Source organism: Sinohyriopsis cumingii, chromosome 2, assembly GCF_028554795.1.
Source record: "Sinohyriopsis cumingii isolate HCF-2022 chromosome 2, ASM2855479v2, whole genome shotgun sequence".
Lineage (NCBI taxonomy): Eukaryota > Metazoa > Mollusca > Bivalvia > Unionida > Unionidae > Sinohyriopsis > Sinohyriopsis cumingii.
In genome coordinates this window covers 97,965,499-97,980,675 of record NC_142962.1, presented here as the reverse complement: position 1 = coordinate 97,980,675, position 15,177 = coordinate 97,965,499, and the positions used below count along the sequence as shown (strand labels likewise).

Genomic DNA, 15,177 nt, shown 5'->3' with positions numbered 1-15,177 from the left:
TTGTATAATTGTCAAGGCAAGACAAAACACTGGTTTGGTGAAATTTTGAATCGTGTTATACCCTCACCTCACATACAGGTAGGGATGTATAGTAATCCTGATGTCTTGCTGGCTGACAGGCAGTTTTGGTAGCACTAGTCTCGCAGTTTTGGACGAATTACCATGAAATTTCATAAATAGAATGATGATTGCATGAAGATGTGCATGTTGATGATTGACAAATCAGTTGGTAGGTCTACTGGTCATGTACCAGAAGAACTTATGGGATGGTCCTTTGTCTGTCATCCATCCATGGTCCTTTGTCTGTCATCCATCCATGGTCCTTTGTCATCCATCCATGGTCCTTTTTCTGTCATGCATTTCCAGAAGTTTGATATTGCTACTCCATTGGAATTACTTTGAATTGTCATGAGACTTGACACACATTCATCCTATGGTTTGGTTGGTCCTAAATGAAAATGGTGCTGCTCAGATGTACATTATGACTGCAAGAAGTGTCATCTTGAAAATCTTGTCATTGCGACTCCTGACTGGATGATCATATCAACATTACATAAAGGCTTCTTATGATGTCTAGTTGGGCTGAAAGGAAAAGGGTGCCAGTTGGATTATAATTTTATTGCTCCTTCTCCTGAATGGGAAGGCATATTGGCATGAGGTTTTCACCAAAAGACTTCTTATATTCTCTGGTTGGTGTTTTAAATGAAAATGGTGCTGATCTGATGTCCAGTTAGGCCGTTGCAATGGATGTCTTGAAAATATTGTTATCGCTGTTCCTTCTGAGGTTTTCACTCACTGAAAGACTATTTATAATGTCTCGGTGGTCCTAAATGAAAATGGTGCCAATATCATGCCACAGCAGCCATATTTGAATTTTTATTACCTCTTCTACTGAACAAAAAGTAATATTGCCCTGGGGTTTTAACAGAAAATTTCTTGCAATGTCTAGTTGGTCATAAGCAAAAATACTGATGCCTGCATACCCAATATGGCGACTTCAGTGGCCATCTCAAAAATATTGTTGTCAGTATTCAGTATGGCTGGTTGTATCAACATGGGGTTTTCTGTAAAAAGCTTATTATGATGTCTGCTTGGTCATAAATAAACATGGCAGTGATCTGTCATCCAATATGGCCACCACAATATCCATTTTGAAAATGTTTGCTATTGCTACTTATCCTTGTTGTCCGGTCATATCGATTTTATGCTTTCACCAACACTTCTTGTATTGTCTGGTTAGTCCTTGAACTGATGCCATAGTGATGTCCAATATGGCCTCCATGGCATCCATCTTGAAAATCATGCTGTTGTTACTCCTCCAAAACAAAGGCATATCCATATAGGCTTTCCACCAGAAGATGACTGTTTTTGATGTCTTGTTGATCTTAAATGAAAATTATGCCACTCTGACATAAGACATGTCCACCATAGGAACTAATTTGAAAATCTTTTTATTGCTGAACAGTATTATTGCTGGCTTCAACACTTCATAGATAAAAGATAAAAATGGTCTTATCTTGAATTCCTTGGAAATTCATTGAGGACAGTAGAACATCAGTCTATTTTGAGGGATTCCGGTTTGAGTTATGGCAGTGTTTGTCTTGGCGCTTAATGCTGATACAATCTTATTAGTGGAACTAGTCCTGCATTTTTCGATGGGTTGCCATGCAACTTGGTATGTATTACAGTAAAACCTGTTATGAGAGACCGCCCCTTCTGCCAACCAAAAGCGGTCTCTCAAGACAGGTGGTCTCTCATAAGAGGTGTGTGAAAATGGACTGGTTTTCAGGGTCAGTAGTTAGCATTGTTGAAAAATAAATAATACCCATACTCACTGTACATGTATCATATCCTTTATTCATAAATCTTGTTAAATATTGCATGCATTCCTCTCAAAATATCTTTATATAATAAAGATATATATCTATCAAACAACGAGAATAAAATTTATATTTCAACATCACATTAATATGTACAAAAAATGAACAGTTAGATATGTATATATCTTATTCTATACACTTATTCACTTGTTTTTTTAAGAAATCCATTATACTTCTTTGTTGACATCTTTTACTCAGCTGTTTGGTCTGAACATGTATCACCATTTCTGAGCAAAGAAACAAAATTTTGGGATCATGTTGTAAAGCATATTCTTTAATCTCTTTTAAATGTGGGTCGGTGGTTCTTTCCCGGGTTCTTCCTCCACCATTAATACTGGCCGCTTAAGCTGACTGCTATTTTGCGAGTGGTCTCCCCTTTTTCATTTCTTTCAATGACATTAATCCTTTCTTCCAGTTTTAAAATTTTTCTTTTTTTTAGCAGAGGTTCTGCCATTGTTATTAGTGTTGACGTTATAAAGACTATCGGTTTTGATCAGGTTTTGGGGAAATGTGGAATAAATATATATTATGTACCAATGAATGAAACCAAAAGACATAATTAACTCATCAAGAAACAATACATTCATTCTGAGACAAAGTTTAAATCAACAGCGTTATAGCTCGATAAACAAAGGTTGTGACCATCTGCACCCAGGTAAACAGATGGTGGCTTGGTGAAACACTAACAAAAGAAATAAAAAATAATTTTAAAAAATCCGGAAATGATTCTCACTTACTAGTATTAAAGACAATGAGCTCATTCACCCATCAGGCATTATGGATTAACTGGAAAGACAAATGATGTACTCAAACGTACACTGAAGCCCTTTCAAACGATTTCTCACTGGGACATAAGGACTACCGGCATTTTGTGAGTTTTCATAAAGATAAAGAAAAAATACAAACCTCTAAATTGACTGCGTATATCCATCATTACTCCCTTTGATGTTACTCTTACTGGCTATTCACCTGACTTTGGCACTACAATGGCGGTTAGTGACATGTACTTTAGTCTGGTTTACTGCAGTTTACAAATGACACCGTATGCTAGAGTTGTAAATTTCACAAAACTGGTACTGTAGCAAGACAAATTCTTTTTAAATACTTTATTAGAGCAATATTTACTATTTATGCAGTCTTTCTTACAAAGGATTAAATGATGGTTAGAGGTGTTTATCTCGATATATGGTTGTTCAACTATAATGTTATTTAATGTGCACTTTGTTTGCATACTACATTTATCCCGAGCTCTAGTGTTTACAAAGGATTAAGTTACGGTCAGTGGTGTCAATCTGTTTTGTTTGTTTGGCGATGCGTTCGTTCATAGCAGTGTCAAAATGCATATTTTGCCAAGAAATCGCGGTCGCTGGTCACGTTCAGCAGGTGGTCGTTCATAACAGAGCATTTATATAGTAAAATCGATCCGTGCATTACGATTGTGGTCGGAAATGACAGGTGGTCGCTCATAGCAGAGGTCGCTCATGACAGGTTTTACTGTATAGTCATCACCTGAAATTGTTCATATCAACATATCATTTTGCTCCTGCTCTTTCTGTAAAAGTTATTGTCCTTTTTGTTTTGTAGCATAATGCAATGTATAGCACAACAATTTTAGCATTATTAATACAGCTGATTTTATACACCTGCCATAAGGCATAAGCATTTAATAATATAATGTCCATAGGTCCATCCATCTGTTACCAGTGTCATTTCCGGGGCCCCGAGTGGCCTAGTGGTCTAAAGCGCTCTGCGTTACGGATCACTGCCATCTCACCTCTGTCTGCGTGGATTCAAGTCTCGGATTCGGCCAATGCGGGTATGTGAGAAAGCTTGCCAGTAGCTTCTCGTGGGTCGGTGGTTCTTTCCAGGGTTTTCCCGGGTTCTTCCTCCACCATTAATACTGGCCGCCATGAATAGCCAATCGTGTGCTGAAAAATGGCGTTAAACCCCACAACAACAACAACAACCAGTGTCATTTCCACACATTGACTCTAGTTTTCCACCATCTACAGTTACCAAACTTTGCAAATGCTTTGCACTTGGAGTCAAGTATGGTCCTACTGATTATGGAGTCAAAAGGTCAAATGTCAAGGTCTCAGAAAGAATGAAAATGGTGTAAGCACAATACATTAGTTCTATGTCACATACCTGGACTAAACTTTGGGGATAATTTGCACGTGGGTAAGGAAGAAGCCTGTTGATTTTTGGGGTCAAAAGGGTAAAGGTCAGTTTGTCAGTGACCAAAGAAGAAAAATGGTTTCTCCACAAAAATTTCAGTTATCTTGATAGAGTCTGTTAAACATGGGGTGGACATATACTATGTCATGTTGATGGATTAGAGTGAATCTTATGGTGATAATACAGTCATCACTTAAAGATGCACATATCAACAAATCACTTTGCACACAATGGTTTCTTTTGTTCTTGGGTTTAAAAATAATATTAAGTTATATAATAAGACAACTTTAAATTAATGATTTGAGAAAAATTTAACAATACTTTTGTGCAGTTTTCGTTATAATCCACTTAGGCATGATGACATTTACTGAAAAAAAATTTCTGTCATTTGAACTAAACCATACCTTGTTTTATATGTTATTTTGTAATTTGCTAATGAATTGAAACATATTTTTTAATTAGTATTTTATTGTGTCATTTTGCTACAGCCTTGTCCAGAGGAGAAGAGAGTCAGTAAATGTGCAGCATTTTGACAGGCCGTTCATGTGGAATCAGGTAGTTCCTGCTCTTTATTATCTTAATGCTTTCTTCAGATGCTTACCTAAGTGCTCGTATCACAGTAGAAGTTGAATATTGACCAATGCAAAACATGTACTTCATGACTAATAATATACCTGAGAAAGTTTGAGCAAGATCATGAAATGAAAGGTGGTCAATAAGAATATTTAATATTGAAATATCAAAATCACAGACAGGTTATGTAATCGATGTGATAAAACTTCTATTAATGATTTGTAAAATAATTAAGTTAAATCATCAGTCATGGTGTAAATCTACCTTTGCAGAGTACAAACACCTGGCTGTAACTACATTCTCCATCCATTCCATTTTCCCACTGCAGCAACATGTAGAACTGATGATGTTTATTTGAATCTCTCTGATTGCAGATTTATCACTCTCAGCAGTGACCAAAGGGTTCTCCAATTGCTGGCACTTTATGTCCAGACTGAAAGTGCAAATGATGAATTGCACTTTTTGCAGCTGCTTATTCTTTCCTTAGCATTTTGTTTTTATTACACAGAAGTACTTGGTGTTTACAAAAGAAGTGAACTTCTCATGTGACTGACTGGTTTTAGGCTGGTACTTTTTCAGATTCATTTTGTAATCAATGGGAGAGAAGCCATTATGGTCAGCATACCATTTTATCTCTGTGGTAACCTGATATCACAATGACTTATTCCGAACAGTACAGTTCTTCTCAGTTGTTATCTTTTGTCATCTTGATAATTATCATTTATAACAATAGCCAGTGACTATCCAGGAGAAAATAATCTGACCTTAAAGGATCTTAGCAGTAAGAATTATTGGATTACTTACCATTTTGTATGGATCAAGGTTATGTACTTAATTGGTATATTGGAACAAATGTCTGTGTTAATTTAGAAAACAATCAATATTACTGAGATTTCTTTGTGTAAGCTACATTATGTGTCCACTTGTGAGGGGTAAATTTGGAAGTTTTTGCATTAAAATTCCAGCTGCCTTACCACGTCAATCTTGAGTATTTGCTCTTATGGAGTACATAAACAACCAGATTTAACTTTTTACAATGTACATGTATCAGTAAATGTGATTAATTTGACTATCACAATGCCAGCATAGAAAAAGTGATAGAAATTTTTAAAGAAAAACACAATTGAGTACTCTTGCAATTAAATTACATTGGTGTTATGAATAATTAAATTATCTTTTTATAGTAAATGTAAATGTAATTAGGACAAGAAAGGAGATCAAGAGTGTGATACAAAGGGAGAAAGTTCATTCTTACACATGATTTTCACAAAGCAAATGCCACTGAAATACCAGGTTAATGAAACATGATTAAAGACTCATAACTGTCAACCAAAGGCACTGTATTCCTTGCCTGTGAAATAAACCATCAATCAATGATCAGTTATGATTTAGTAGTATTTCATGATAAATGCCTTTCAATATTAGTGTTCTCAAAACCACACACAAAATGATTCTCCTTTGCATCTTATTCTTTCTTCATAGACTTCAAGCTTGTTTCATTTTACATGACGTACAGTTTGGTCATCAACTTTAGTATTTAATTAAAGTATCTTAATAAAATTTTTGTTTTTTCTACTTTCTCCACTCTTAGTTGTGTCAAATGTCTACATGCAATTAATAATTACTAATTATTGATACATACTGTATACAGTCAAATAGTATGCTTTCTCACATCTATTTAATCTTGACACTTCTATTCACAGTAACTTTTTGACCAAAATTCAGTCACCTGGGTGACTAGTTTTATGAATGAAACTTACGTCAGGATAATAAATGTTTGATTGTACGATGTAAATTTTCCATCAGATCAAATTACAATTGTATTATGAATAACTAAATTATCTTAAACAGTTAAATAGATAAATACTAATAATTTATACTTAAGGAGAAGAATAAATGCTTTGAATCAGACTAATTGTTTCTTTTCTCATGGCAATTTAAAGGACTGCTATTGAATAGATTAACTGAAATTTGAATGGTTTAACTGAAGGTTGATCCTGAGGATGGGTTGGAGCACGGTTTGGAAGGGACTATAGCAGACTGCCCAGACCTGCTTAGTCTGCACAAGGCAATAGTAGTACAAGTGGAGGAAGATTGCCAGGAAGAGAATCCCCTTAAAAAACATGCCAAGATGTTGAGAGAAATTGTCAAGAGGTATGTACATAGCACTGTAGCAGTCAGTTGAATTGGACTCAATTCTTACAATCCTCACTGGTCAAAAACTTTATCTTATAGTATCACTGTTTTTGCTGACCTTTATTATTTCTTCACAGAGCATTTGCCAGAATTTTTTTGGTTTCCAGTTGGAATGACTTTGAATTTTTCCTTTGCCTTATATGGACATTTTCTGCTACTTTCTCAATCCATTTTGTGAATACAAATATTTTCCAGTATCAGCAACAGGCAGAAATAAACTAGTTGAAACATAATAAAGTTAAAAGGTTGAATTCCTGTAGAAACAACCGTGTAAAGTTTTCTGTTTTATTTGTTTGTCTTGTCTATGTTTTGTATTTGCCTCTGAAAAAGACTCATTAATGAGTCAAAAGCGCTCAGTCTAGCTAGATACTAGCTCTGCACTGTTCGTTGTCGGTTTATTGCATTTTCATTCATATATATATATATATATATATATATATATATATATATATATATATATATATATATATATGCATATTTTTGTTTGGTAATGAGAGTGGTAAAAAAGAAGGAAATAGCAATGTTTTGCATTTTAATAAATTATGTATTTTAAATTAATCGTAAAAATAATTTATAAAAAGGAAAGCTATAAAATAAATTTTCTTTTCTTCAGATAAAATCTCCATCTCACTGGCTTTGAAGTAAAATATTATTGAGTGCATCATAAACGTATATTAAAAACTTTTACCATATGTTTTATGCTATTACGGGAGGGTTTGACTACTCTCAGTTTGGAGTTAGTTTTTGTGTTGCATTTAAAGTTAAAAGGTTTGGGGTGGTGGTTGAGTGGCTGGCAGTGATGTAGGGCTCAGGTTTTCATTTTGCCATTTACCTTAAGCATTTGATAGTGGTTTTAGATCTCATAAACATTTGGGGGCAAATGATTTGTACAGTCATTTATCAAATATAATTTTTAGGGATATTGGTACAAAAGGTCCGATGTTTCTTAAAGAAACTGCTGGAATGATATATAGCTCTTTTCTGAATTTTGTTAAAACCATGAGGAGGTGCAGCTTCCTATAACAATACAAATTGTCATAAAGTAACAATTCAGTAGTCCCCCTCTTGAACGGCCCCCCTGACCAGCGGCCACCCGCTCCTTACGGCCAGAATCCATTGGCACCGACGAGTTTGTGTTCAAAAGTACCCCTCGCGAAAGGCCACCCGGCTAACGCGACCAGCGGCCAGCATATTAGTGCAAAATCATAAAATGTACCCCTCACAAGCGGCCGCATTTTATTTGAATATGTATCCAGAACCAGTATTGTATTCATAACGTGTGTTAAATAATCCGATTTCTGTTTCCCGATGTCAGGTTTTCGTTACTGAAAGAAGTGTTGAGTAAAGTACATTTACCACTAAGGTTAATATATCATTTACGCCTCACGAGAAGCCAAATTTATTACATAAAAACCGAGAAAGACTCAAATTTTAATCCATACAAAAGGGTACGTACATGTAATCCAATTAGCCTTACTGCTGTGTTATCATAAGATGTCCGGTTTAGTCACTGATAATTGTTAAGAATACAATTATTGAACAATAGTAACAGTTGAGAAGTGGCAGTATCGATGTACAATACCCAAGTCAGCAGGAAAATGGTTTAATAGCCTTTATGGCTTCCCTTAGTAAGATGTTGAGCTTGTTCACTCTGGTAATCAGTGGCTATTACTACTGACAATAATTGTCAAAATTACGAATCCTAGCGGCTGCGAGGTCAAATCTGCGTGATGTTAATGGTACATATTGAAGCCGTTTTGGCTTCTCTCACCTAGTTTCAAGAAATGGATAAAAACAATAGGGTACCAGACTGCGACTAACGAATCACGTGACAAGATCACTTCCTTTAAAAACACACGGCAATTTGTTTAGATGCATACAAAATTGTTTTATCAGTATTTTAGTTGGCAACATGAATAACTTACTGCAAAAAGATCAAAATATCATCGAGGAAAATAAAAATTCTCAGTTTAGAGGAGAACGTGAAAGTAATTCAACTGACGGCAAGGGGGTGGGGGGGGTCATAGAGGATCCTTGCAGAAAACTAACGTCGGGAAGACTCAGATAAACAATAACGTGAAAGATAATTAAACAATTCTGCAGAAGTGGAAAAGTGAAATGGACGGAGAAAGGAAGATTGTTTGAGCCAATAAGGCGTTTGTATCCTGATTTGAAAGACAAGAAAAAGCAAAAATTTTGTCAGTTGAACTGGGATATGACGACTTTACCGCAAGTAACGGATGGTTGCACAGATTTCAAGTGCGACACAATATCAAGTGTTCTGTCATTAGCAGCGAATCAGCTGAAGTTAATAATGAAATTGTCGAAGATTGGAACAAAAGACTAAACGATATATGCAGGGGATATGACAGCAAGGACATTTTTAATGTGATGAGACTGGTTTGTTTTTTAGACTGTTACCAACAAAGTGACGTGATGTGAACTGTAGCATAATTATAAAGACAGTTTTAAAACTGTATCAATGGTTATTCATAGCATTCTTTTGCAAATGATGACAAAGTTTGTTCTACATTTATTTCACATCATGCATGTGATTTTTTAATTAAAATATTAAATATTTTAAATTAAATGTACTTGTGACTTTTTTCCATATGTATTTACTATTCGCATTTGTCATCCCCCTCAAGAAAGGCCACCCGCATTATAAGGCCACTTCCCTGCTGCATTAGGGGTGGCCTTATAAGAGGGGGACTACTGTAAACCTGATTGAGGCACCCATTTTTCACTTTGATTCTACTTTTTTTTTCTCACTCTTTCAGCAACACTAAGCGTAATACCACACGCTGTGAACTGTGTGGCGTAAACTGTACCACCACTCAGTTGTTGGCATTTCACTTGGAGACACGGAAGCACAAAGATCAGGAAGACAAACTGGACAAAATGTGATTTTATTGCTGACCATTTGGAGTGACAGTTTGTTGATGTCATTATATTCATTTGTCACAGATGTTGACATGCTTATAGTCTGTTGGGTTTCTGTTATAACTATGCAGTTTTCTGCTACTTTCTCAATTCATTTTGTGTAACAAAGGACTAATACCAGTGTGGTTGGCCTGTTTAAATGTACATAACTACACAAGTAATGTCAAATGTTTTCATTCATTAACTACAGATTTTAAGTTTTATCATTTCTTTCTAAATTGACAAAAAGTGCTCCAGATAAATGTGCGAGGAGTCAACCGTTATTACCTCATACAGGTGTATAAACACACTATTGTTTACTATTGATTCAAACTGACCTGCCATTTGGGTATTGCACCTTACTTATGGGCAGCTCATACAGTACAGACAGTACTTACGTTGCATCACATGGGCAGATCATTTTGCTGTGAAAAGATACTTTCATTGTTTTCACAATCATTTTTCATTTTGTTCCCATACATTGCTTTATATACATTAATACAAATGTTCACCATTATTTATGATAATACAATGTAAACTTGTTTTCATAATTGTATTTTTGAGTTATTCCTACCTACCTTTGAATTAATACCAACAGTATAAGCATCAGTACACATGCAGCATGCACTGATCAACCTAACTGACTATGGAAGAAAGCAGTGGGACTGTTAATGCCAGGTCAGAATTTACTGTTCAGAGAAATGGGCTTGGCATACACAGACAGGGAATAATTTGCCAGTAGAAATATAGGTCACCAAGAAGAAGGCTTTTGAAATATGAAAGATCCCAAAATGTATTTGCCGATTCTATTATGCCAATAGCAGTTACATTGAGTCTATTGATGGCTTGCTTAAAGAAGCAAATTTTTATACAACTTTTAAAAAAGAAACCTGAATTAGAATACTAGACTGAGCAATTATCAAACCATTATCTCCATTAAAGAGCTGTTACATGAGAAAACAAAGAGGGTGCTTCCTTTACAAGCTAAGGGATTAAGGTCAGACATGCATAGGAAGTTATAGAACTCTACTTGGCACTGAACAAGTGTTAAATTCATGGCTCAATCAAAAGGATTGTCAACTCAAAAATAAATTGAGGGCTGCCTTTACATGCCAAGGGCTTGTCAGGCCACGGGCACTGGCAGAAACTTTGAAAATAGCTCTTAGGAATTAAATCTAATGTAAGAAAAGGAAAATACAAATGAAAACAAATATTCTGTTGCATCAAACATGGTGTTTTACAGCAGAACCTAAATATTAATACAAATACAGGTTGTTCAGACTTGCATGAAAATGGAATCAATATACTTGTTCGTAAACCCCCATGGTAAATAACATTGATGGACACTTCACTTTATTTGAGGTGGATAGTATTTAATTTACCAGTAATAATTTCTTATTAAAATCCAGATAACTAAATACAAATACTGTGTGATGAATATCATTGTGAAACAGATAAAACACTATGCATACTATGTGTGTGTGTGTGTGTGTGTGTGTGTGTGTGTGTGTATATATATATATATATATATATATATATATATATATATATATAATTTATGGATGGCAAAAGTTGCATGAAATTGTAAAAATATTTGAATTGACAGTATTTTTATGTGCTGCAAAGATCTAGAGTTCCCAACATTACCATAGAATTATCCAATTTTCTTTTTGTTAGATGACCACTACTATGCATTATTTGAATTTTCAGTAATAAACATCAACTTATAATGTGAGTATATAGATTGATTTTTCAGCATTTGATATGCATTATCATTTAGTAAAATTATGACCTCTAATTATTTGACCCACCCATTTTGTTCCCACACAATAATTCCCTTTTTATTATTATTATTTTTATTATTATTATTATTATTATTATTATTGGATTCCAAGAAAAAATTTATGTGCAGTTCTATATTGATATAACTTGAGCAGAATTTATTTATCACTTCATGTATCTTAGTTTAGTTGAAGTATGGCCAATAAATGTTGGACCTACATTTTTTATGGATCTTTGAATAGATGAAAAAACATCAAGTTTTTAATTTCAGTGCTCTCTGTTATCATTAGTGTCTTCCTTTACAAATGTACCATAACTCACTTACTATATTACCATTGTCACCTAGCCATTTCCTTAACAAAACTACACTCTCCTATTTCCAGTGAAAAGTACAGACAGACAGAAAATTTGTATTGTTGTTTTTCTTACAGTAATTATTAATTTATGTTTGTTATGTAACATCAAGTCTTGGAAATTCTAAACTGAAATTCATATGTCATCAAAGGTAATAAACAAGTATAGGTTGTATTCCTAACAATATAGGATGTTTCTATGTACAGTTTGCCTGTTTGCAGTGAATCATCTTTTTCTTTTTGATCTATTGAACATGGACCAGAACGACTTTGATTGCCTGTTGTCTGTCATACATCCATCCATTGGCACAAGTCTGTAATAACTGCTTTGATGGCCTGTTGTCTGTCATGCATCCATCCATTCCCACAAGTTTGCTAGCGCTGCTCTGATGGCCCATTTTCTGTCAAACTCCCATTCATTGGCACCAGCTTGTTAGCATTGCTTTTTTGTGGCCTATTTTCTGTCATACATCCATCCATTGGCACAAGCTTGTTAGCATTGCTCAGATAGCCTGTTGTCTGTCTTACATCCATCCATTGGCACAAATTTGCTGGCATGGCTCTGATGGCATGCCATACATCCATCCATTGGCACAGCCATCCATAATTACAAGTTGGGTAGCACTGCTCTGATGGCCTGAATATATCTAGCCATTGGCACAAGTTTGCTGGCAAGGCTCTAATGGCCTGCCATACATCCAGCCATTGGTACAAGTTTGCTGGCAAGGCTCTAATGGCCTATATACATCCATCCAGTAGTACAAGTTGGGTAGCACTGCTCTGATGGCCTATATACATCCATCCATAGTACAACTTGTGTAGCACTGCTCCTCCAAAAGGTGCTCCCTATAAATGTGGGATGAGTACACAGTTTTTGTACTTGTTTAACTTAAATGAAAAAGGTGACCATCTTGAAAATCTTGTTACAGCTCAAAAATATCGTGGGTGGTTTCAACACTCAGCAGTTAAAATGGAGTCTTAGCTTGGATCCCTGTACATTCTGTTTGGACAAATTAGAGCATCAGTCCCGTTCAGGGATTTTTGTTTTTTTTCAGTGCACACTGCTCTTGCAAGAGCAAGAAATAACTTTCTAGCTGTCATAAAAATAGGTGATAAACAGTGGTAAGTTTACAGCTTTGTTTGGAAATATCTTATCTTTCATTACTGTAGCATTATTTTTTGACAGTGTTTGCAAGGGTACTATCTGAACTGTTGAATGCCCACTGCCTGTTGCAACAAAGGATCTGGTAAAACAATTTTAAAAACAGTCACGAGAAAACTGTTCAGTTTTTTTTAAAGTTTTGCAGCCTTACATAAGACTATTACTATTTTCTATTATTATTTTTTATCTTTTTGTTCCATGTCCTTTACATCTCGTATTTTAATTAGGTGGGATTTTAGTCTTGGTAAAGTGTGGAAATCCAGCATTAAATAATATTTATGCACATCATCCTCTTCATCGATTGAGTTGATAATAATTATGTAATTAAGCATTTCAAGTACATGATCATGTTATAAAAAAATTACACACTGTTGTCATGGTAACATCTAGCAACTCACTGTCAGGCAGGCAGGCAGTGTGGCATTTTGATCACATTAAAATTGTTTTCACATTCTTAGGCTGCAGAATAAAGAGTAATGCATCTTGTGTATTAGTATACTGATTTATGTTTCTTCATTAATTATCGTAATTGTTAGATGAAAAGTTCTTAAAAAAAACAATTACCATAAGATTGTCTGCAGTATAAAATCAGAGGCATCTGAGTGGAAGAGACCTCTTTATAAATTACTACCTCATGTTTGTGTAGAGAACACACCCAAGTACAAATATCATGGAGCAAGATCTGCCATCCATTCACATTATGATCTATTCTGCTTTTGAATGTAGGTAGACAGTATAGACCAAGATATGTTGATGCATCATGTACTAGTAAATCTAGCTAGATGCTCCTTTTGTTGGCTGAATGCTGTACTTTAGTGTACTGTATATACTTATGTAATAATCATGTCTAACAACATAGATCCTGATTGGCAGTTGCACATTGTGCCAGCATATATCAGGATCTGCTTTGAATACTCCTAAAACATGGTGGAGCCAGATCTGCCAGCACATCATTTCATCGTTTGTACATCAGTATGTTTCATATCATTTAGAATAGTATAATGATGTAATATTATTGCAAGATGAGGGATTTAATTGTAAGGCACAGAAAGTGCATTTTACTTGTAAACATGTTATTGAAGTTTTTTATTTGACAAGTTCGGTCAATAAACATTATAGTTTTCCTTCTTTGCACTTTTTCTGTATCTGTATAAAATTAAAAGTTAATAGAAGGAAAAGAGAGACTAAGGTCAATCTGTTACTGCAATCAGTCTAATAATAGATTAGTCTCTTGATTTCTCTCTTTCTCTCTTCTTTAATTTATGTATTTTGGAAAGTCAGACAGTAATGTCTTCGTTGTCATGTCTTACATTTTGGCTTCCATGCAATAGGTCTAATTGAACTTTTTATATCCTGCTTTATCAATTATTTTTGCTATACTATAATGTGTAGTGGGTTCAAGTTATTCTGACATAAACCATAACTGGGCACCATCTCATTCACCTATATGACCCACTGTAGGCTTTTAATTCAGTTTTGCAGTCCTCCATCTATTTCAGTGATGGCAAGACATTACATTTAAATGTAAAAGTATGGATAATTGTGACAAACTTAACCTTTTATATTCAACATAATATCTGCACCAAATGGATGCTTTTATTGCCATGGGGCTTTCACAGAAAGACTTGTAAAGATTTTTGGCAGTCTTAAATGAAAATGGTGCTGAATACTTACAATATCGTTACCACAGTGGTCAGTTTGCAAATCTTGTCACTGTGGAGGGGTTTCAACACTAAGTAATTAGAAGGAAGAAATAGTCTTATTTTGGATTCATGGAAATCTTTTCAGCCAGTAGTATGCCAGTCCCTTGGAGGGACTCCTTTACTGCATGCACCTTTTGAGGGACTCTTTACTCTATGCCAGTCCCTTTGTTGGACTCTTTCTTCTTTTTTTTTACTGTGTGCCAGTCCTTTTGAGGGACTCTTTTTACTGTACGCAATCTTGGAGAGAGAATTGTTACTGTATATAACCTCTGATTACTTGAATTTGTTTTATGAAGCACATACTTTCTGGTTCAAGTTCATTAGCAGCTACTCTACAGAAGAGTTATAATCTAAAGAATACAAAGATATTTGACTTGTTATTAACTTTATCTAAATCGGGTTTCCATAGCTCTGAGTCAGCTCCAATT

At 34.9% G+C, this 15,177-nt stretch overlaps 1 protein-coding gene across 1 annotated transcript in view; it reads left to right on the top strand.

Moving 5' to 3' along the window:
• Positions 1 to 14,173, top strand: part of LOC149805451 (ATP-dependent RNA helicase TDRD9-like) — a 146,753-nt gene extending 132,580 nt beyond the window's left edge. Inside the window, exons 35-37 of the mRNA XM_089950041.1 lie at positions 4,547 to 4,613; positions 6,622 to 6,785; positions 9,608 to 14,173. Of these exons, the coding sequence (XP_089806167.1) occupies positions 4,547 to 4,613; positions 6,622 to 6,785; positions 9,608 to 9,734 (358 nt within the window). The 3' untranslated portion in view covers positions 9,735 to 14,173. The remainder of the gene's footprint in view (positions 1 to 4,546; positions 4,614 to 6,621; positions 6,786 to 9,607) is intronic.
• The last annotated feature ends 1,004 nt before the right edge of the window (positions 14,174 to 15,177 follow it).